The following is a 23,951-nucleotide window of genomic DNA, read 5'->3' on the forward strand; positions in this document are numbered from 1 at the left end:
TCTCGAGGCTGGAGGGCCAATAGGAGGCCATCCAGTTTTGAAGGAGCTGCAGCCTGTCTTTTCAGATAAGAGAGAGCAGCAGTGCCTCCGTCTTGAGGTGCTCTGTTTCCAACTTCCTAAACTTTGCAATTGAAGAATGGATTCAGCAGTTGCAGCTCTGGGCAGGCAGGCAGGGAAAGTCTCAGAGCTTGCCCGGAGCACAGGCCTCTCTGTTTGCCAGCAGGAAGCTGCCTCCAGGCAGCTTGCTTAGTGCCTGGTGCCTTTTGGGGGCTTGGAGGCTGACTGGAAAAATTCCAGTTGTCCTTTGACAATAGGCCTTAAGTAGCCATTTAATCCCTTAATTGTCTACCTGCCATCTGCAGGCAGGTAGCCATGCCGACCCCCATCCCACCTCTGGGATGATGCTGGCATGAGGTGGCTTGAGTATTCGGGCAGGCCTGCCTATCCAGTCCAGTCTTAAAAGAAAATAGTTAGGGAAATGGAGCATCAGCCACGGAAAGAGCGAATGAAGAACCAGTGGGGGGAAAAAACTGGATCTTGGGACAGTTTTGAAGGGGGAGAGAAGTGGAGAGGCAAAGTGCTTTGGGAGGCGGTTCCAGAGGGTAGGGCAAAGGGAGTGAATGTGAGAAGGCCAGAGAAGGAGAGAATGTGTTAGGGATGGAAGGGTATAAGGATGGAGGATATTACATTGCTAGGTGTGGGGTAGGCCATGGAGGGAACTAAGATGAGGATTTTAAATGTAATGCATTGGAGGAAAGCAAACAAGTGTAGGTTTGTGGGGATGGGTGTGAGGGGCAAGGTGGGGCTTAGTGCAGGACAGGAATAATGCAGCCTCGATTCAGACAACAGAAGAGTTTCTGGAAAATAGTAGAGTGACAAGGAAGTATAGTCCAGAAATAACAGAAGGGTTTCAGTTACAGAACAGCTGAAGCAGTGAAGACAGTATTGTGGAAGTGGACATAAGTGATCTTGGTGATAGATGGAATATTGGGTTTGAAGCTTATCCTTGGATCATTTTGGGCACCAAGATTTTGCACTGCCTGATTCAGCCTGATTGGCTAGAGAGGAAATTAGTCAGTGGTAAGAAATCAAAGATGATAGCAGGAGCTGAAATTGATGCAGGAGATGAAAATGGTGACTGATCTTCATTACTGTATAATTAATATTCTGTTCTCAAAAGTAAATAAAAATGGATCTTATGTGCTGCCTCTCTTATTGAGTTTCATCTATCTTTCCTAGTCTCATGTCCTAATTCTTGCTATTTTATTTATTTTCTTGCCAATTTTCTCTTCCTTCTTTCCCATCCCCTCTTCTCCTGAAGACATTAATTCCTTGCTGGATGCCGATCACCCTCTGGTACCTCGTCCAATTGGCCTTTCATGTCTGAGCCATGACGGTGAGTGCCAGCAGGATAGCCAGTTATTGGAAACATCACAGTTTGATACTGTCTTTGCCTGAAGCCTACACAGCGACATCCAGCAGAGGTTGCTGGTTAGTAATCAGGAGAACAGTAGATTTTGCCTCACTTTTTCTTTACCTAAACCCAAAGACATTGAAGCTAACTTGTATACTCGTTTTGACTGTCCCATTTGAAATTCAGTGCAGACTGAAGATTGAAATCTAATTTTACACAGACTGTGAATAAAATCTTTAATCTTCCTGACTTGCAAAGCTCACTATTGGCAACCCGACATTTTATCATATTTTATTTTGCCTTTTACCTTTTCTCAATTTTCAAAAGAAAATGGTTTTAAAGTTTGTGATTTATTCATTTTCCATTGTTCAAGAACTGACACCCATATTTTTCCCTGCTTGGCTGAAATTAAAAGTGGCAGCAGTGTGTACCATCTACAAGATGCACTGCAGCAACGCACCAAGGCTCCTTCGACAGCACCTTCCAAACCCATGACCTTTGCCACCTAGAAGGACAAGGGCAGCAGATGCATGAGAACACCATCGCACCTCCAAGCCACACACCATCCTGACTTGAACTATATCGCCGTTCCTTCACTTGTCATTGGGTCAAAATCCTGGAACTCCCTCCCTAACGGCACAGTGGGTGTACCTACAACACATGCACTGCAGTGGTTCAAGAAGGTGGCTCACCACCACCTTCTCCAGAGGAATGAGGAATGGGCAATAAATGCTGGCTTAGCTAGTGACACCTACATCCTGTCAACGAATTAAAAAAATCAAGCGTTAAGTCACTAACAACAAACCTACAAGTTAAGCAAGTGAGTCTGTTGTGCCTGAGCTGAGTTCACTTGGTCACCAAGCAAGTTTTTTTTTTAGTTATGCTTACTCACTTGACTGCCAACCAGTTATCTAGTTACTCCTACTACAGGGTTCTATGTCAAGTACATTCTGCTCAGTATGGTGAGCATTAAATAAAACAATGGGTGAGCATTTAATGGATCTGGGTTTTGTGCATGGATGCTGTGTCTGTATAAGAAATGATGCTGACTGCAATATTTTTGGACTATATTTGGTCAAGCATTTTTGTTTAGATTCTAATGTATCATTTTATGCTGCTTCCAATCTTTTTAACTTTTCACTGGGGTTATAACTCACAAAAATGGAAAATGTCAAAGGCTTTTTATTACTACTTTTGGATGGTATGTTGCTTCTTTGTGTTTGAAATGCGCACTGCAGTAGAATAGAGAAAAGACTCTTAGTCAGAAATTGGAAGTTGTTTTATGGGCTCTTCATCTTTTTATTTGTGGTCAAGGGCCAAGTCCAATATGTTTGGCAGGGAACCAATCCTATAGTATTACAGCAACATTCTAGAAAATCAAAATCCTGCTTTAATCAGTGATCAAGCCTTGCCACTAAAGGTCATTGGAACGAGTTGGTAATGTGACTTCTTGCTAAAAGCTGTACATTTTTATTTGACCAAAATAGTAAGGCCCATAAAGCAAATGTTCAAAATATTCCTTCACTAAAAACAATGAGTACCTAATACCTGTTGTTTTATTATTATTATTATTATTATTACAAGGTTGAAGATGAATTTAATTCTCCAGTGTTAGTGTTCAGATTCATCCAGGAGCACCTCAAATCAGGTAAGAAGCCCAATACTGTTCATGCCGAACAGTTAGATTTTTTGTTCTTTAAATCTCCATGACTGTCAGTATTAGGCTAAAGCACAATCAAGTAGACCCTTAACTCTGTATCTGCTTAATAACTTTAATAGTGCTCAAATTGTTGTGTACTCTGCAGGGGGATTGTGTCTGCTTGACTCAGTGGTTGCTCATGTGTCTCTGTGCCAGAGGTTAAGGGTTCAAGCATCAATTTAAAACTTGAGCACATAATCTGAAATTTTAGTGCACCATCATCAGCGGTGCTCTCTTCCAAATGAGACATTAAACCAAAGCCCTATTCTCCTGTTCAGGTATACATAAAGAATTTTATGGAACCATTGTTTAGAACATTTTGTGGGATGTGCTGCTATCTGCACCCCGTTTCTGATGATTGCTCTTGGTACATTGGGAGAATGGAGGTATTGTAGATGCCCTGTGGTTTTACCTACAGTCTGGGCAAAGGAGTATGGGAATATCGCAGCTTGTTACAATCGACCACTATCCTATGTTTGGAAGCTGTTCCCCTTTATTCAGATTGCATCACCATTCCAAGAAACTGCTGAGAACGTGTGCCTGGACTCTTCTCAGAAAAGAGGATCTTTTTGGGGGTAACAATCCCAAGTGCAATAATACTCCAAATCTAGATGAAAATAAATCATGTTCAGCTTTCAACAGATGTTTGGCTCCCCGAGCTTTTTGGCTGCTGCTCTATACTGGCAGCATCGAGAGCAGTGACCAGGCCTGAACCTGCAAGTCCCTCTGTACGTTGGTGTGAGGCCTTGCCAAAAGGAAGACCTGCACCTACAGGGCTGTGACCAATCCTTGCTAATGTTCCGGTGCACCACATTGAACTGGAGATCAGTCTGGGCAAGTACAGAGGGTAGCCAGGAAAATCAACCTTTCATTATGTGTACATTCTATCCCAGCAGAAGGAAAAGGGGAGCTTTATTGTTCCAATTACCAATACAAGTAGGTCCTGCCTGTTCAGTTTGTGCAATTTCAGGGTACACTATGTGTAGAGAATGGGAATCATTTCTAGTAAACCAAATAGCATCTTGGTACATTGAAGAATTCCATGGCCTGATTAGTCTCAACATTAGAATTACATGTATATGCGTCGGTAGATGTGTTCCCAATAACACAACAATAAAGCCAACACTGGAGATCAATGGGGTTAATTGCAATGTCACAACAGAATTCCTGTTTATTTCATCATTAAGTTCATTATAAATAAAAGGACAAATTTTGGCAACTAGTTTTTCACATGGTCCTATTTTACTTAGTTTTTCAATTGTTTGGGTAAAAATAGTACATGGAGATCTCAGTGAGACAGTCATGTACACCAGGAGTACTGAACAGTCTTTTGGAGGTTCTCTTATAAAGATGGGTACAGAATGTGAGTATTTTAACACCATAATCTAAGTTGTTCATTCTTTATTCAACACGGACAGACAGAAAATGACTCAATTGCATGAATGATTTTTGTTAGGAGAATAACAATTTTCACATGATCAAATTGAGTGTCAGCCAACTCAGATATCTGTCTCAGAGAACTGCCAACAGTTACCCTCCAGAATTTCTTGTTCATTAGATTATTATTTGCCTAATGCTTTTGGGTCAACAGACGAAAAAGAATATTGTTTGTTGTGTGCCTCTGTACCCAAATAGGGTCATAAGTGATTCCAACCACTGGCCAGATACCAAATCCTTATCCAGCTTCTATAAGTTACTGAAAGACAAACTGTTTTAAAGGCATTGTGGTTTTAAAGGTAAGTTTGTGTGCACTTTGATTCCACACTTCACTATTAATTCCTCTTCTGTGATGCACAAAATGGGGTGGAAATTGGGCCACATTGGACCTGATCAGAGTTTCAAACCTCACATGTAGTCTGTCACCAAAACCACTGTAATGGCACAACCGATGGTAAATGCTGAATTGTTCAAATCCCAAAGGGAAACTTGAAACACCTGCCACAATAAGTTTTGCAGTAGTAATAAGACCACCAAGTTTTGTAGGTTTTACAAAACTAGATTAAACATTTATTAATAAGAGACATGATTTTTAAATATACATAGACCTACAAATCACTACTATGATAACTTCTAAATCCCCTAATCATTCTAACTCCCAGTTACACTTTTGTTAAAGCAAGAGTAAGACAACAGATTTTAAAAGACCCAGGCAAAGAAACATGACACCCTGAACAAGTCAAATTCAAGGTGAGTTTTCTTAAGATAAAAGCAAAAAACTGAAGATGCTGGAAATCCAAAACAAAAATAAAAATACCTGGAAAAACTCAGCAGGTCTGACAGCATCTGCGGAGAGGGACACAGTTAACGTTTTGAGTCCGTATGACTTTTCAATAGAACAGTTCTGTTGAAGAGTCATACGGACTCGAAACGCTAACTGTGTCCCTCTCCGCAGATGCTGTCAGACCTGCTGAGTTTTCCCAGGTATTTTTATTTTTATTTTTGTTTTGAGTTTTCTTAACTTCAGTCCTTGAAGACACCAGCTTGAGGCATAGATGCTGAAGGCTTTTCACACTTGTAAAATCTTAAAATGCCTACCCTTATACATAGCCTTCACTCCTTTATACATATTTTCCCCTTTGCATGAAAATTCCCATTGTTTCACTATGTCTTTGGGCTTTATCTTCCTGATAATAAAACCCTCTCCCAGCACTAAGTTTTACCAGTAATCTTTGGGAAAAATAAACACACTGTTTCTAAACTTCACCTGGCTAGGTGACACATTTCACTCCTCCTTTGAAAACACTGTAGTCTGGTTTATTTAAAAATGCAAATGTCCTTTTACCTTATATTCTAAACTTCCCCCATGTTTACATCTAAGCCATCAGACCAGCTGCCTTTAATCCAATTAAGTCTCACACACACACACACACACACACACACACAGACACATCCCACTATTACTCTATTTTACAATAAATTCCAATAACATTGAGAATTATTATATCTTCCTGACACCACCAACTTCCATTTCTGTAATGTCAGCCTTAACTCCTATTCATGCCCATGGGCATTGAAACCCTTATCCATGTCTGGGTCATCAGTAAGCTCTATTTCTGCAAAACACTCCTTCCTGGATCCCTGAGCTCAACCGGTCACAAACTTCAACTCATCCAGAACGTCATCCTCTTCATCTAATTCTGTAAGCTCCACTCACCAAACTCCACTGGCTCCCATTCCAAATCTGACTATCTCTGCTTCACTGATAGTAGAAGGATGGATGTCGCTTGCGACCTAGTCTTCGTTATCCACAGGTGCCTACTGGAAAAAATACATGTGGACATCTGATGATCAGAGGATCAGGTTCAAATGTGGTGTCCTTTCCTACTCCTTTGCCATGGGCAGCATTCATTGGGTACCAAAGGGTGAACAATGCTTACAAAACCATACCAGCATAGGAGTCTGCATCATCAAGTGAGGAGAAAGGAAAATTGCCAAAAACAAATAAATGTCTGCAGCATTTCTTTGACATTTGTGAATTCCATTGTAATTTTTTGCTATTAACATTTTCAGCTCTAGATGGAGCTCAGTACCAAACTGCTGCAGTTCAGGAATCCACAAAGGACAGCAATGAGAGAGAAACTGATGATGCCCTGAATCGCTGGGTAAGAATTTAATGTGAAGCTTATGATTGTTAAGGTTCGCAGATGTATAATTAAATGTTGAACCAGTGCCCATGTAATCAATTAAAATACTGAAGATATTCAAAGTGACATCATAGAAGTGCATTATCTTTTTATAGATAGTCACCAAATTTATACCCTGTACTTCTGTCAACAGTTAGGAGAACAGCTAGGACAGTTGGTTCCGACCAGTGGCGTAGATGTTGTAGAATTGGAAGATGAGGGAGCGTGTATACGATTTAGCCCATTGATGACAGCAGCAGGTGAGTAAAGAACTCGATTAGATATTTCTATTAGTTTATGTTTTGCAGTGAAGGATTTGTCTTCATTGTGTAAATCCTTTTATTTATACTTTTTTTTTACGATTACATTAGCTTAAGGCTCAGAAATGTTGTCCTACAATATCAGTTCTTTCTTTTCACACTGATAGATGGACCAGAAAGCTTTCCCTATAGAGAGGATCAGACTAGTCTGAACTCACTGTCAGATGACAGTGAGACAGTATTGTGTTGTAATCCAGTGTAGCGTCCAGTCTCCTACCCGCAAAAGAGCCTGAATTCTATAAAATAGTGTTATACACAGTATCAAATTACTTGAATTCATATCTGTTTAAAGCCTAGGCTGGGTGAAGGTTTAACAACTATTTTTGCCAACATCAATTCTGATGCTGATTTCACTAGCCTTTTGCAATATGCTGTGTCTACAGAAGTATTAGGAGAGGAGTCATACATGATCTGTAAGGATTCTAACAATCTTAGCACTGATTTTGCATATATAAATTATCTGGACTTGAGCAAGTAATGACTACAAATCCCATGTGCATTTCTCTTTGACTTCATTACTTCTTTGAATAGCCCAGGCTAAAATTATGTTGAACTTTCTGGTGCACCTATTAGTGCAATTCAGATATTTAATTCCTGTAACAAATTGTCACATTTAGTCAGGAAATTTGCTTCTCCTGTTTATTGCATGTTACCTTTCTACAAGCCCTTTTCGTATAAAAAAGGGCCATTCAAAGCAGTGTAATGATGATAAGTGTAGCTACAAACTTAATACACTACAGCGTTGAGAATTTGCCATTCTTGACTAAATGAGAGGCAGAAAATAAATCACTTGTCACTTAAGGCTTATAATTCCCATGTCATTTACTGATGTGTCACTGGTTATTGTCATACACTACTGCTAGACAAGAGTTTTTAGAGAATTTCGCTTTTTTTATTTAGTCCTGAACACCACGCCAGAGCACGTGGACCAACTGGTTGAATGCCTGAAAGCAAAAATTCCCATTCTAATTAGCACCTTACAGCTTCGAGAAGAATTTAAACAGGAAGTTTACCAGACACCTGCCCTGACATACATTGAAGACCTGAGTTGGCCAGGATTAGGTGCTATACGGTAGGATTTTCAAAATCTCTTTATTCAAAAATATTTTTCTGGAAGTAGTGAGAGTATGCATGATTGCAATTAATTACAGCAAGAATAAACAATGTACATAATCCCACATTATGGGCTGGTAACATTTAAAAAGTAGTTTAGGGGATATTGATAGCAAAAATGGTTCATCTGATTTAAACTCCAAGTTAAAATGCACTTTTAAGATGTGGCTTTTTAATGATTGGGAATAAAAAATGACTGCATTTCTTTAGATTGTAGTTTGTAAAAGTACAAAATTGGCCACAATGTCCACAAGTTCTTTCCAACAATTAATTAATTCAACTACCAGGAAATACTTATTCGCGTAGAAATTAAAGCATCAAATGTTGTTGTTCTTCCTCTGGTCAGCTTAAAAGGGGTGATTTTGGCATCATTACATTGCATTTACAATGTTTATGGTTTGTGCCTGATATTTATAATAAATTTTCAAAAGTATCTCTCATCCACATTTATTTTGTGCTCCTTTTCCCCAGTTTACTTTTTGTCATTTCAACTCTCCCCCAATTGAAAATCTCCACTGCTATCTTCCATTGTAACAAATCCTCTTTCAACTTGAAAGGCATGATTGTCAGGGCTGCAGATTGTAGTTTACCATGCTTGGGCCACTCCAGTATGGCCCTGATATTGATGCAGAGTTGCAGCTCCATTATTGAATGAAACCAGTCTGGGAAGCATGAGGCTGCTCTTTAATAGTGACTTCATGGGGACCCCGACCTTGGTGGATGGCTGGGGTGAAGACTTAAATGTTCTGTTTAATTGTTTTTTAAGTCGATGGGATGTAAAGGGAAGTACTTTGTATCCTCCTTGACTTATTTCCTACCTTAAACATAAATAAGAAATTATAGATTGAACACTCTTTTGTTGCTTCTTGCTAGTTGGGTTTAAATTATAATATTGAATTATATACATTTTGCAGGTATGAAATTAACAATGAAGAACCTGACCCAGAAAAGCAGCTACTAGCAATGGAAAAAATCACTACTAGATTGCTAAAGAAATTGAAGGAATTTGACTCCGATCTGATGTTCTCAACAGGTCAGAAAGCCTTTCTACCTATAGGATAAAGTGTGTAAAGCAAATTACTTAGAATGTGCCACACCTGCTGCACCATGGGGGTCAATGGTTAACTGAGTTTCTCCATTATTGAATTTATAATCTCAGTCATGCTGCTAGGGGACAGGACCAGGAGGGGAAGTTCATTTTACATTAGATAGATGGATAAATCAATAGGAGCTCTTATTGGAGGAATGTGGGAGAAAAATCTAACAGGGTCCAACTGGGATCATTTTTGTTTTAATTTCTTTCAAAAAAAAGTTAACATATTCAGCTTAGCAGAAACTCTTCTTTTTGTATGAAGGTGAAAGATTTATACGATTTGAAGAGAAGCCAGAGTGTATTGATAAAAGGTCACAGACCTGAAACGGTAACTGCTTCTTTCCACAGATGCTGTCATAACTTGCTGAATATGTCCAGCATTTTCTGTTTTTATTTCAGACTTCCAAGTATTCTGCTGATGTCTGACTATAAAACACGCAGCAATATTTTAAGATCGAGTATAAGAAAAATATATTTGACATTTTATTTGACTTGTGGAAAAACATGGCTTCTGCTTTCAGCTTTAGTTATCTCATTAAAACATAGAAGATTCTGAAAGACACAGGACGGTTGTTTCCTCTAGCTGGGGAATCTACAACATGGGCACAGCCTCAAGATAAGGGGTTGATCAATTAGGACGAGATGAGAAGTTTCTTCATTTGGAGGGTTGTGGATGCTCCATTGTTGAGTATATCCAAGGCCGACATAGGCCTTGATTTTTCATTTCACAGGGAATCGAGGAATATGGGGAGCGTACAGGAAAGTGAAGTTGAGGCAGGAGATCAGTCGGAATCATATAGAATAGTGTATTCCTGCTCCTATTTCTTAACTTCTTATGTTAGCCAGTGGCTTAGGATTGAGTATAATTCTGTGTGCAGTGGCCTTGTGGTACCTTGCATTTCTTCGCTTGAGTCTAGATGGTACACATCAATATTGGATGGAGGAGAGGAAAGCATCATTATTCTTTACTTATGTAACTTGTCACGTGAGCTTGCATCAGGATTCTGTTATGATCCTCGTATAACTTGGAATCACGCCAATGGAAATAACTGAAGGACAAGACAACTTTTTAAACCTTTTATTGTAATAAAGAAATCAAAATTAACAGACACGATGATGCTTCAATTAAAAGGTTTAATTAGCCAATAGAACCCAGATACATCTTACAGGACCACCAGCACCCACATCACTCCCTGCACACACGTGGCACCATGTGCAGTACCAAAGTGCTCTGACTCAGGCTCTGGTACATAGAATCTCTCACTTGCCCTCGAATCACTTTCACTGGCAGCCGTATTCTGTGCCAAGTTCCTGGATGCAGTCAACACCCAAATAGCAAACTCCTGCAGAACCTCCTTAGCCAGGTTCACAATTGTCTTGACGGCACAGAATCCACAGAGACTCCTTTCTCCAATACCTTTAAATGATCTGGTTGGCTCTGGCACAACTCAAGCAGCTGTAATAGTCTTGTCCAATCCAAAATCTTTGTTCTCCCTGTTTTCAGCTGTATTAGATATTTAAGGGAGGCAGTGGCATAGAGGTATTGTCACTGACTAGCGTTCTAGAGACCCAGGGGACCTGTGTTCAAATCCCACCATGACAGATGGTGAAATTTAAATTCAATTTAAAAAAAAAATCTAGGGACAACCATGAAACCATTGCCAATTGTCATAAAAACCTACCTGGTTCACTAATGTCTTTTAGGGAAGGAAATCTGCTGTCCTTACCTGGTCTGGCCTACATGTGACTTCAGACAGCAATGTGGTTGACTTTTAAATGCCCTCTGATGGGGTAATTAGGGATGGGCAACAAATGCTGGCTTAGCCAGCAACGAATAATAAAAAAATACAGCTCCTTGTAAAAAGTGTCCCCTCAACTGCAGGTTCTGTTCTACAGTCAAGATAATTATGTCTCTGTATTCTGCTTAGACCAGCTGTCATCTGATATCCAAATACCTGCCTATTTACTTTTTGCTTCAGCTCCATAGCAACCTAGGTCGCATGAGTACTTTTCAAAAATCTAAGGACATATTGCCAGAATTACCTTAGTTTCACTTTGGACTTAAAGGGACCTTCCCCCAAAGCACAATAGTCATCAATTCACAGGATCATGGGCATCAAGGGAACCATAGTTGCTACATTAGATTATACTCCTTAATCCAACAATGTTTAGCCTGTTTTACCAAAGCAACCAGAGGAAGAGCAATGTTTGGTTTCATTTACTCGTTATTTGTAGGAAAGATGGGCATCATAACCAATTTTGTACTTAATATTAATTATATTCTAAATAAATGGCATTATTTGAGGAGCATTATAGTTGTACTTTGTGCTAATTTTATTACTTAATACTTTGAACCTGTAGGGCCTGAGTTTGGAAGTGAGAAGAATTGCATTTATATCGGTATGGTAGCTGAAACTTTAGATGTGCCAGAACTAGTGGAAACCATTGCAGCCACAGGCAAAGAAATTGAGGAAAGTTCAAAGGTATGTACACTTTGAATCATTCTTTTTCAAACAAACTAATTTTGTTTGAGAAAGATCATTTTCTATTCAAAAACGATGCTTAATTTTGTATATTGATGCATGCCAAGTCACTTAAGTTAAAACTTTATTGAAATACACCATAACTCCAAGCTTTGAGTTGTCAATGATGCTATTTTCAAACTAAATTCTGCATAAATTCCTTCTGCATCTAATTCCACCAAGATCTCAATATTTTATTTATATATATTACATATTGGGTGGGGGGGTGGTGGCGGTGGGGTGAGGTGAGATGCTGCATCTATGTCTGAACAGTTATGGTTTGCAAGGGCAGTCAAAACCAGTTACAGTGATTGATGTAGCTACAGCCAATTTCTCATTATGGTACTGTTTTGTGCTGCTCATCATTCGTGGAAGGCTGTTTATTCTCCATGGATTATACTTTAAATAGCTGGCTGGTAAAGTTACCACACAATGGTGCTGTTCATTAACACTGGAGTCAGGGGAAGTAAAGACTGGTTAAAACATTGTCCTTTAAGTACTCTCTCCTTTCTCCAAGTGAAACTCAAAAGGTGAACAGTAGTACAGCTGGGAAATCAGCTTTGGATTCTGATATTTTTGTCTCTGGTATCTTCATAAATTAACATTTCCATGTGTTTTTTTTCTACAAAATATTACCACTTTGAATACAATGTGGTTTTGACAGTTAAGCATTAACCCTTCCATTGTGGATTATTCCAAGCATATTCTACTGTATCTGTCACTGCTTGAATGGGCTAAACCAGGGTTTTACTTTGTTGAATTACTAAATGAGGTGAATATAACAGACACTTTGTGTTTTGAAAAATTGACTATGCAGTGGAAGAAACTACTTGGATCTTTGTCTAGTATCAATACTAATCCTAATTCTTTCTTCCTTGTATTTGTTTTGAAGTTATTGGAGAACATGACTGAAGTAGTCCGTAAAGGAATTATTGAAGCAGAGCAACAGTTGCAGAAGGCAAATGAAGCTAAACTTCTTGAAGAGGTAAATACAGATATTTCCAGATTGTTTGATATAGTTTGATATAATCTAGTACATTGAATCGTTCTATCAAATGTTATTCATAAGAACTGAAACAGATAACAATACAGGACTGTACTTTTAAATTGACCTGTGTGCTTTTACATTTAGTAATCTATTGTTAGTCATTGTTTCATTTCAGAAAAATCTTCAAACTATATTTGCTGAAATCACTAGGAGTGTAGATATACCGCCACTTTCCGATGGCGCAAAAGTCATGTGTAATTCCAGAGTCTGGAGTGGTGGTAGAACATAATAGTATCAAATGATTTTTTTTTAAATGCGAGTAGGGCAGGAATATGATGTTTGACTTGGAGAAACTGGGTACTGCCAGGATGGAATTGATTATGTACCTACTAGTCTCAGGTTAGCAGCTGTACTATAGGCCAGGATTTCCTGGTCGGCCAGTGGGGCCCGCTCACCGACGGGTAAAATGACACGCGGTGACGGTGGGCAGAACTCCATTTAAATTTTCAGGTAGGCAGGGCTCAGCAGAATCAGCTGTGTGGCCATTGGCAGTGTCATTAAACTAACTAACAGACCTGCCCGTCCAACCTTAAGGTTGGCGGGCATTAGATAAAGCATGAAACCTCATCCACGGGCGGGATGAGGTGTCATGTAGGTTTTTAAAAATTTGATTAAAGTGTTTTTAAAAGTTATGGACATGTCCCAACTCACGTGACAGTGTCACATAAGGGGACATGTCAAGGAATTTTTTAATGTACAGCCCATCTCCCTGAGGCAGCACTTAGCCTCAGGGAGATGAGTGCACACTCTCGGCTCAGGGAATCCTCCCGCACCTGGAGCACATAGCACTTCCGTGCGGACGTCACGCTGGGTGGACCTTAATTGGCCTGTCCATGTAAAATGGCGCCACGCGCCTACTCTTCAACATCCTCCCCCCACCAATGGGGAGAAAATTCTACCCTTAAGCACAGCCTCAAGTATGCATTACCTGTCCTTTTTTAAACAAAAGTCTGACAGCTAATAAACTAAATGTTTAACCAACTTTAATTTCAACTAATTCAACATCTCTCATATGAACTTTTTAAATTTGTGGCATTGTTTTATAACTGATTATGGTGGAAAGCAAAATACAATGAGCACAGATGAATTATTGACATTAGTCTAGTGTTCTTTGGAATTATTGGCATTGTTTAATTACTTTACAAGAAAAAATTGCTCTTTGTACAATAAGATACAAATTTTAATAAATGTCAATTAGTAAGTAGAGAATAATTGACCAGATTTGGAGGGCAGTGGTGAAGTAACTGCGCTGGCTACTCACCTTAAAGCTGCCAGTGATTTCTGTAGCGAAAACCTCCCTTTTTCTGACACCAGTTTAAAGCTAGTGCCATGACGAGGGGATCTCCAATCATACAGCAGCAGTGATCTCAATAAGTCCCATAAGGAGCCAATCACATTGAAGTATTCTTAGACAGAAAACCAGGAAGTTAAAAGCACTTAATATCCTTCACTTTTAATTTAAGTTTTTTGGTAGCAAAATAATTATAATTGGATTTAGACGGAAGCTAAAATATCAATAATTTTTAAAGGAATTAAAAATGTGGAATTTTTTTTTATCATAATGGAAACATTTGGCATCCCACAAATATAATAAGAGCGTTCCAGAGCTAGTTTAGCAGTAACTATGCACTTAGTACACTGTTCAAAATCCAATTACACTTCATTTAACAAGGTTTCAAGTCTTTTTACATCAAGGTTAACTGTAAACACAGAGATAAAAACAAAAAACTGCGGATGCTGGAAATCCAAAACAAAAACAGAATTACCTGGAAAAACTCAGCAGGTCTGGCAGCATCGGCGGAGAAGAAAAATCAGTTCTGTTGAAGGGTCATGAGGACTCGAAACGTCAACTCTCCTCCGCCGATGCTGCCAGACCTGCTGAGTTTTTCCAGGTAATTGTTTTTGTTTTGTTAACTGTAAACATGTCAGTTTTGGGGACCTCAATAGTGTTTATTCTGGAGAAGAGCAGAATCACTGATAGGAAACTTCTGGATTTCTGCATCATTCTGCACAGTTTCAGTAAGGTAATGATTGTGAATGCTTACAGTTTTGCGATGATCACCACGCAAATTCTGGGCATTGAATAGCTAATGATCTTATTGCAGATTCAGATGACCACACAAAAGGCAGAATTCTTTGTAGAATCCTTGAGATTAAATCATTCACTAGTATTTTCATCATCATTTCTAACTTATTGTATAACTTCATTGTTTTTCCTGCCAGTAATGGCATTTGATGTGTGATTATGTGTACACACACAAAAAGAATGAACGATTGAAGTTTACTTATTTGCATGTTGGAGTTGATTACAGAGAAAACATCCATGCAGCACAAATAAGCTTTGAAAATTGGAACAGTACCAGAAGTCAGTTTTAAATTATGGAGACGTGAAAATAATACAAACTTGTATTTGTGCACTTATGGTCCTTCATCACATTCTATCTTTGCAGGGAGTTCTGCGACAGATTCCTGTCGTTGGCTCAGTGCTTAATTGGTTATCCCCAGTCCGCAGCTCAGTTAAAGGAAGATCATTCAGTCTGGCAGGAGGTGAGATATCAGTAGTCATATGCATAATTTATTTTGCTTAAAAGATAATGCTCTCAATTTTTTCAAAGCATTAATTATTGCAGCACCTTTTTAACACAGGTTGTGAACAAACTATTTAAATATGGATGATGGCTCTAGAGCAAAGTACTTCTAATTTTACCCATTATTATAAAACTTCTGAAAACAGAATATAAGAAATCCCAGGATTAAGTATCATCAGATTCCCTTTTCCTGAACTTCAAAAACTTTTATTGCCAGTTTTCCTTTCCTGAAGGACCTGACTTCTGCTAGATATGGTACGGTCTGCACCAGTCAGCCACATTTTTCATGCGTACCTAAGCAGTGAGCGTTGAGGGTTATTTGGGCATCTCAGCCTAGCTGGATCCTGTCCACACACATCCACTTTCCAATAAAAGTTACTGGAAATCCTGGCCATTTTTTCGACACATCCAGAATGCTACAGTGAAATACTGAGTCTGTACAAACACCACAGTTGATATACGCTGAGCACAGACCAGTAATTGAACCTGGAGCCTTCTAATATTTATATCTGAGATGAATGATATTTATCAAGGGAGCTGCCAGGGCATCATTTCTCACATTACTAGAATAGAACATGTGCATTAGAAAATTATTTGTCACAAGTTTGCCGTGTTTAATGCAGAATGAGCAATAACATATACCACAAGTATCAATAGCGTAGTATTTGATGATAAATTGATTCATCAGGCTTTTTCTATAACATATTTCCTGTCATAACATTTATTATCTCAGTCTGATATTTTGTTATTGTAATGTTAGTTGCACTGTGTGTATCAGTCAAAGTGGGTTCAAGTCCCACTTTAAAGATTGCTGCACTGAGGTGCCGTGTTTCTGAGGAGACATTAAACCTGTTCTCAGTTAGATGTAAAAGATCCCGTGGTACTTTTTTGCAGAGTAGCAGGGGAGTTAACCTGTATCCTGACCAATATTTATCTTGCAATCAACGTCACTAATTCATTTTGAGTATATTCCAGCGACTACATCAGTGGTTGTCTGGAGCCTCTACACCTTGAGCCTCCAATATTTTAAAAACATAAAATATATAAACAGTAAATTATCAGGGAAAAGATGCTCTGCTTAACCAATTTACAGAATCCATGCTGTTGGATCTTTTGTCCATCAGAGACATGCTGGCATTAACACAAAAGCTTGAATTCTATTTTCCCCATTTGTTTTCTTTATTTTAAATCAGCAATTCAAAATCACTTGTTTATAGATGCAGGGAAATTAGCAGCAAAGATTTCAAGTTCCACAGTCTCTATCAGGAGGCAAACTTGATTCACGCCAGCTGAAAGATCAACGGTTTTCTGAAGAATTATTTTAAATATATTGTAATCTTAAACTAGGGTTACTCAACACACAGTCCTCACAAATCTCTGTTGCAGGCTTTGGAAGATTCCTGGTTCTGTGCCATCAATCCTTAATATAGGATGACCCAAATATTTAGTTAATTACTGCAGAATAAATAAGACCCCCCACTTTTAAAATAAAAGGATTTTAGAGTTGCAATATTCAAGCTCCATAGAATATGTAGATAAGGAAGTTTCCACAAATTGAATTCTGAAAATATTGTATTAACTCTTCCAGTTTGGAACTTGGTAAAGGGTAGCAACTGTAATCTAACCATCAATTCCACCTGATGCTCATTTTGAGGGGCTGGATTTGGAGCCCTTGGCCAAAAGATAGAGATATTCCTGCTTAAACACTGCCATGCCGATTTCAAGATGAGGCGAAATACAGCTACTTAAACATTGAGTGATTTCTTTTAGTACAAGATTGGATCAGATCTTAATTATTATAGAAGAAAATTACTTTAAATATAGAATAGATATATTAAAAAACTATGTTTTTAGGGCAGAATGCAAAGCATAACTGAATTGTGACAATTAATTCTACATGAAAGAAATTGTTCTGGAAGATTATTTTGCATTTAGTATTTCATAATTGTTTTGTTGAAAATATAGTTGCAAAGAGGGTGTAGAGCTTTTTGTAATAAGGTAACTACAGCAATTTGTTGCACATGAGTTTCTGATCACTAACCACCACCACTGAAGCAATGAGCATGACAGGCAACTTTTACTATAAAGCATGAATACGTGTTTTGAACTTGTATATCTACACTTAATTGCCCTTGTGCGTTTAATTTTCAAACAATAAATGCTGCTTATTTTGCTTATTTATGACTTATTTTATGACCATTTTCCCCATTTGGCTTCATTTATCTTGATTATTGTTTGTCAGGTTCTCTGGAGTCAACAGATAAGCTGTATGCACTAAAAGCCCAAGCCTCTGAAGGAACCCCACCTCCAACACCCACAGCCAGTCGCACCAAACCCAAGTCACCAGGTATGTTGCAATTTTTTTATTTTTCTTATTCCTATTTTTGAAAATATGCAATGTGACAGCTGGGCAGATCACTTAACCTCCTTGTTTTTAAAAAAAAATCCAGAAATAAACCACTTATTTTATGAGTTCAACATTTCAGCAAAACGTTTTCTCACTGCCTCTGGAACGAGTTGAATTTGGGATCTGCACTGAATTTGAAGAGATAGGGTAAATTGATTTTGTGAAGTCAAAATTCAAACTGAAAAACACAACCTTGAATGAACCACCCAGGTTTACTTTAAGGTCTTGACGCCTAACACTTGTATAATATGAGGAACAGCCCAAAACAAAGGTTACATTTAAAATTTTAATGAGATGTCATTCAGATTAGAGGAATATTTGTTTTGATTTTAATGTTAAGCAGAATTTATGGGTTTGAAAAATGAAGGGAAAATCAATATGCTTAAAATGCTGCTCAATTTCATGAGCTATACAATTTTTTTTTACAAGGAGCACCTTATTACCATATGCTCTACCCTGTAAATACTAAAGGCTAGTTTCAGATTACTCCCTAAACTTAATAATCACTGAATTGCTCATGTGCGCCCCTTAACAGTTACTTGTCCATCTATTTAGTGAATGGTGTGTGCAAACTGTAGCCACTCAACAGCTAGGAAGAATACAAGAACAGTCAGGGATGGTTTCCCCATACCTGTGAGCTTTCACTTACTGTGCGTGATCTCCATATTGCCACTACCAGGATATTTTCTTGGCTTTTAACATGCAGGAATGGAGTCTTGCCTAATAAGCATTTTTAAATTAATAGGACAGAAACTGTTTAGAAGGTCTTCCAGGGCTTCAGTCTCAGATATGGTCAGTGAAACTTCAGTGGGCCACACAGAAGAAATGGAAGGATCTCAAACTATCACAGGAACAACCAGGCTTGAGGGTGAAAATGAAATTCACAAAAGCTCTGAATCTTCAGTGCAGCTGAATGGTGATTTGGAGCATCCAGGCCCGATACAGCCTGAGGGAAAATCTGATGAAAATAGGAGCAACGTACAAGAAGTTCACCAGACCTCTGAATCAGCAGAAGCTCAGGATTTAGAGAAAGAAGATCTTAGATAAAGCAAAAAAAGCGAAAAGACTTTGTATACAGAAAAAAGCACATGTCCTATGCTTGGAATAACATGGAACCTTTACTAATGTGAACTGTGCCATGTGATAGTACATAAGGATACTACTGTTGTATGCCTTTGATTAGGATTTTGCACATTACTGTGACATGATTAGGAATTTCAATTGTCATTGAAGGGCTGATTTAAAAAGTTGATCTAAATGGAATGTGTCAAGTGGGCTGAATCTCAGAAGTGCAATTGTTCTGTTTTCTGTAGAGTGCTAAGAAAGCTCTATCATTTTCTTCCTTATACGATTATCAACCTGACTCACTACATTTGCAATACAATTACGTATGCTTATCACCATGAATAGAATGGATTAATTTGTAGTTTGTTTAAAATTAGTAAACCTTTACTATTGCTGTCAATATTTAATTGGGTGGGGATCATTTTATTTTTGTTCATTTTGCACATTGGTGGTTTTGTCCTTTCTGTACCGTCCCCTATGTACATCTCTTAATAATTTAAGACTCAAACACATCTGATGCTTGAATGTTATTTAAGCATCAAGCAAAATAAAACTTAATTCAGTGTTTTGATTCTTAGTTAAGCAAAATCAAATAAAATTTATTTGACAAATGTGAATACTATATTTTCCAGTGTCAACTTAATATGTAGTTTGAAAACGAACAGCCTTGGAATAATCAGTGTGATGACAGGATACGGCTGGTCTTAATTTTATCCTTACCTGATCCGTTCTGTATAAGAGTCACTTCTGCTACGTGTTCAATGCAAATATACATTAACCGTAAATCCTCCTGTAAGTGAGAATTCTATTTTACTGCCTATGCAATTACTACCAAGCAATGGAACTCTGCAACAGAATGTAGATTATCCAAATGTGATACAAGAAAAATTGGCAATATAATTTATTTTAATTCTTAATCATTACATAACCAGGAAATAGACTAGCGGTCTTTCTTTTACTGGCATCAGTAAAATAATCACTTCAAAATTTTCCTTATACAAACTCCCACCTTCAGCAAATTAGAAGCATTATAGCTCCAATCCAGCATGGGAAATGTTCTGTACATAGTGGTCCACAGATTAATTACTGAAGCCTTACAAAAATATATTGTACTTCCATCCTGTAAAACAGTTCAGGATTTTTTTTTTTTTGAAGCTGCACATGCAGTGGATGAACTGTCTTGAACTTTTTTTTGCATAAACAAGCTTCCATGTTGAACACTGCAGTGTCACTTGGGTGTCAGTGGCTCTGCAATTCAAAAAAAAATTAGGCAGCACAGTCAATCCTCTCCCACAAACCATCTGCAGTTTTTTTGTAGATCCTGGACCTACCCTTAGGAAATAACGACTCCTCGGGATAGCGAATTAGAAATTGGAAAATAGACCTCATGTGTTTAACGAAGTGGGGGGGTTCAACAAGTGGAGATGTTGAAAAATTCTGTAAAGAGACAGAAAACATAGAATAATTGTGTGTATATAGCTATGGAAGTGAAGTATCTAAACTCTCATCTTCCAAACAACAGGAACACTTTTAAACAAATTTCTAACGAACAAATGTTGTTGTACCTGTAATATCACTTGATCAGTCTGCTGCAACCAGAACTGAGCAGCTGGAAATAGTGTCCACTGGTATGATTCAATCTGCAGTTGTTCCACTTTTGCATCATAAACTGACATAATCTTGGAAGACAAAAATGGATGACTTGGAAAACGTATGTACTTTAGAGAACTCAGCTCTATATTAGCAGGACATCTTGGTGATTTTAAACTGGCTTTTATATTTTGAGATGATTTTCAAACTTACAGAACCCCCCAAAAAATTACGAGCAGAACGGATAACCTCATCTGGACCTCTGTCTGGAAAAGTTGCGTGAAAAATCTCTCCAGTTTTCACATTTACAGCTGAAAGAACATTAAACAAACCACAGTGAAATTGCTCTTAGGACATTGAAAGAAGTTTAGTGATTTACAACCAGCTAAATTAATTAATGCATCAGGAAAGCACTTAATACCAAACCCAATAACCTCACTGAATGGAAATAAAGAGTAGGCACTAGCTCATTTTTTCTTTTCCCAATCTAAAGATATGAGGACAACTAGATCATTCCTTACTGCTGGGAGCCTTTTCTTGTAACACCTGTTCCTCTTGATGGCTCATGAAGGTTCCAGCTTGAACACTGACATTGGCTAATTTAACCAAGTCTGCAATGGAAATACTACACCTGTCCTAAGTCTCTTAAGCTGGGAAAGCCAAAAAAAAAACTCAACTAGGAATACCCCTTAAAATTATCCAGTGACTCATCCTTACCAATACAAGATTAGATGGTGCCTTCCCTTGCCAAAAAGCCTGGCGACAGTCAGTCTAGATTCATAGAACAGAGTGGTAACTAGGACAAGGTATCAGAGAGTTTCTGATGTCCACAGAACTCTCAGCACAAATTAGTTTCATAAGGAGAGGGATGAAAAAATGAACTTGTGCAAGTCCAGAGCTCATGGTTCTCCATCCCACAATAGAAAATTTAATCCCCAAGAGGCAAGTTTAAAACACAGGAGGAGAAGATTTTGTAGAGAATATTTCACAACATAAGCCTGGCAAACATGTAAATATGAGGCAGGTTAGGGGGCAAAAATGCAACAAATACTCACCTATCCCATATATTACAGGCCAGTGAACATTTTTCTTCACTACATCGTTAAGCTCTACAAAACAAAACATTTTCTTTAAATATTTAATTAGTATGACTCCATGTCATTTTGTTGTACAGATCAGATACAAGGAAGGCACAGAGATGAGAGATAAAGGAAATAAATATTGCATTGATATAGCATGTTTCATGAACTTAGGATGTCCCTAAATGCTTCATAACCAACCAAGAACTTTTGTTTTATTGGAGGAAACTCAGCAGCCAATTTGTGCAAGGCAAGGTTCCACAAAGGACAATGTCAGCAATCTGTCATAGGATGAATATTTTTTGCCTTTTCTCTTGGACCAGTGATCTCAGCTCTTGCTAAATATTCTGCCCTAATGCATAACAACAGAGAGTGAAAGAGTAAACACTGGTGTAGCCTGCCAGCGTGAATTAGATACAAGGAATGATCCCTGTTTTGAAACAAGGAGGCCAAGGCTCAATTAACATTGAACACTGACAGCGGTCTTCAGTGAAGAGTGAGGGTGGCAATCGGGAAGGGGGTGCAAGCAAGGCTGACAAAGGGCATTACACCTTGACCAACACATACAAGGAGCTGAAAGACTGCTTTCTGCAGCCATCAAGGGATGTCTGTAAAATCATCTGTCCAAATATGGAGTCATACATATTTCAGATGTTTTAGGGCATAGGATGTAGCCCCTTAAATTAATCCCCTCTCTGCTTGATAAAACAGATGCAATTAGGTCCAATTTTTAGGCCACTTAAATTAAAGGTAACTTTTGAAATGCTGCTTTAAGGCATGGTGCTGCCAAATAGAACTGGAAAGCTTAATGCCATGTGCCATACCATTGGAGAAAGGCAGCACCAAGTGCAGTTTGGAAACATCCCTTCAGCAGGAAGATGCTAATATTCTCACAGAGACTGAATCACTCTCATTGGTCAACTAAGCAATGGTGATACCATTGAATGCCATGGGGAGGTGGTCAGGCTCTCTCTTGCTGGTGTGATCACTGTCTGGCAGTTCTATGATGCAAATGTTACTTGCCACTTATCAGCTCAAGCCTGGATCTTGTCCAGGTTTTGCTGCTTGTGAGCGTGGGCTGCTTCATTATCTGAACACTTGCGAATGTTCTACAATCATCCACCAATACCTTATAGATCATTAATAAAAATGGAAATGTGAAACCTATATATTTTTTTCCTTTAAAGTTAAAAGAGGACAAGATATTTAAGCAAAACAAAAGCGGTTACAAATAATTTAAAATCAAGAGTTTCATAACATTATCTACGATAATCAAATTTTAGTGCATCATTCTTGCCCAAAGGAATAACAGTGAAAAGTAAATACAATTGATTCACCTGTTAAACAGTAGGTTTCCAGATGAATGTTCTCTGATTGCCTATTGAAAGCTTCTGCAAATGAATGTAATAAAACAGATGAATATATACAACAAGCTTACAGAGAGTGATCTCTAGGATATAATGATAGTTTTCGAACCTTTAATTTATACCCAGCAGAACTCTGAAAGATGTCTAAAGACAGACCAGACAACAGGTGACAAATTGCAGTATTAAGTTAGAGCGACACAAAATACATCAGCTTAGAGAACAATGGAACTGACCATTAATAATGTTAGAGACAGTTCAATGAGGCAGTAAGTGCTATAGTTCACCTCAGTGAGCAATTTCTAAACATGAGAAATTCTATGATAAATGAGTAATCAATGTGCTTGTTGTGTCACACAGCTCACAGTGACAATCAAAAGTATTTTAAAAAGTTTCTCAATGTCACAGTTTGCTTCTCTAGTGAATAGCTGAGTCATGCAGACCAGAAAGCTGGCTGGTTCAATCCCCAACATGTGTCAGGTTTGTTGATTTCAGCGGTACCTTTGTACCATTTTGGAACTTTTACATGAACGGTCTGTAAGGAATTTTGTTTGAAGTTAGATTCAACTTACAAAAACTGGAAAATTGGATCCAAAACTGGCTTAAAGGCAGGAAGCAAAGGGTAATGGTTAACGGATGCTTTTGCAACCGGAAGTTTGTTACCATAGGGGTTCCACAGAGCTCAGTACTTAGTCCCTTGCCTTTTGTAGTTTATATTAATTGTTTAGACAGAAATGTAGGGGGCATGAAAAAGAAGTTTGCAGAGGACAAAAATTGGCTGTGTGGTTGACAATGAGGAGGAAAGCTTTAGAGTGCAGGAAGATAGAGATGGTCAGGTCAGTTGGACAGTAAGGTGGAAAATGGAATTCAATCTAGAAAGATATGAGGTAACACATTCTGAGAGGTGCAACAAGGTAAGGGAATATGCAATAAATGGGAGGATGCTGAGTAATGTGGAGAAACAGAGGGACCTTGGAGAATACATCCACAGATTCTTAAAGCTATCAGGACAGGCTGATAAGATGA

The 23,951-nt window shown here is 38.3% G+C and overlaps 2 protein-coding genes across 7 annotated transcripts in view; one reads left to right on the forward strand and one right to left on the reverse strand.

Moving 5' to 3' along the window:
* The window catches only part of pdxdc1 (pyridoxal-dependent decarboxylase domain containing 1), a 70,539-nt gene extending 51,030 nt beyond the window's left edge, over positions 1 to 19,509 (forward strand). For all 4 annotated transcript variants that reach the window (XM_041206026.1, XM_041206029.1, XM_041206027.1 and 1 more), the window contains 10 exons: positions 2,999 to 3,062; positions 6,624 to 6,715; positions 6,891 to 6,996; positions 7,957 to 8,128; positions 9,084 to 9,202; positions 11,624 to 11,745; positions 12,677 to 12,769; positions 15,283 to 15,379; positions 17,663 to 17,767; positions 18,573 to 19,509. In XM_041206026.1, coding sequence (XP_041061960.1) covers positions 2,999 to 3,062; positions 6,624 to 6,715; positions 6,891 to 6,996; positions 7,957 to 8,128; positions 9,084 to 9,202; positions 11,624 to 11,745; positions 12,677 to 12,769; positions 15,283 to 15,379; positions 17,663 to 17,767; positions 18,573 to 18,874 — 1,272 coding nt within the window. In that variant the 3' untranslated portion in view covers positions 18,875 to 19,509. The remainder of the gene's footprint in view (positions 1 to 2,998; positions 3,063 to 6,623; positions 6,716 to 6,890; positions 6,997 to 7,956; positions 8,129 to 9,083; positions 9,203 to 11,623; positions 11,746 to 12,676; positions 12,770 to 15,282; positions 15,380 to 17,662; positions 17,768 to 18,572) is intronic.
* Positions 1 to 23,951, reverse strand: part of ntan1 (N-terminal asparagine amidase) — a 41,351-nt gene that overhangs the window by 1,378 nt on the left and 16,022 nt on the right. Inside the window, exons 6-11 of one of the 3 annotated variants that reach the window (XM_041206032.1) lie at positions 22,899 to 22,952; positions 21,538 to 21,591; positions 20,696 to 20,793; positions 20,458 to 20,571; positions 20,224 to 20,329; positions 19,770 to 20,140 (exon numbers count right to left, since the gene is read on the reverse strand). In XM_041206032.1, coding sequence (XP_041061966.1) covers positions 20,121 to 20,140; positions 20,224 to 20,329; positions 20,458 to 20,571; positions 20,696 to 20,793; positions 21,538 to 21,591; positions 22,899 to 22,952 — 446 coding nt within the window. In that variant the 3' untranslated portion in view covers positions 19,770 to 20,120. Of the gene's footprint in view, positions 1 to 19,769; positions 20,330 to 20,457; positions 20,572 to 20,695; positions 20,794 to 21,537; positions 21,592 to 22,898; positions 22,953 to 23,951 lie in introns of those variants that run through there. The other 2 variants (XM_041206033.1, XM_041206031.1) reach the window with 2 other exon arrangements.

Source organism: Carcharodon carcharias, chromosome 15, assembly GCF_017639515.1.
Source record: "Carcharodon carcharias isolate sCarCar2 chromosome 15, sCarCar2.pri, whole genome shotgun sequence".
NCBI lineage: Eukaryota > Metazoa > Chordata > Chondrichthyes > Lamniformes > Lamnidae > Carcharodon > Carcharodon carcharias.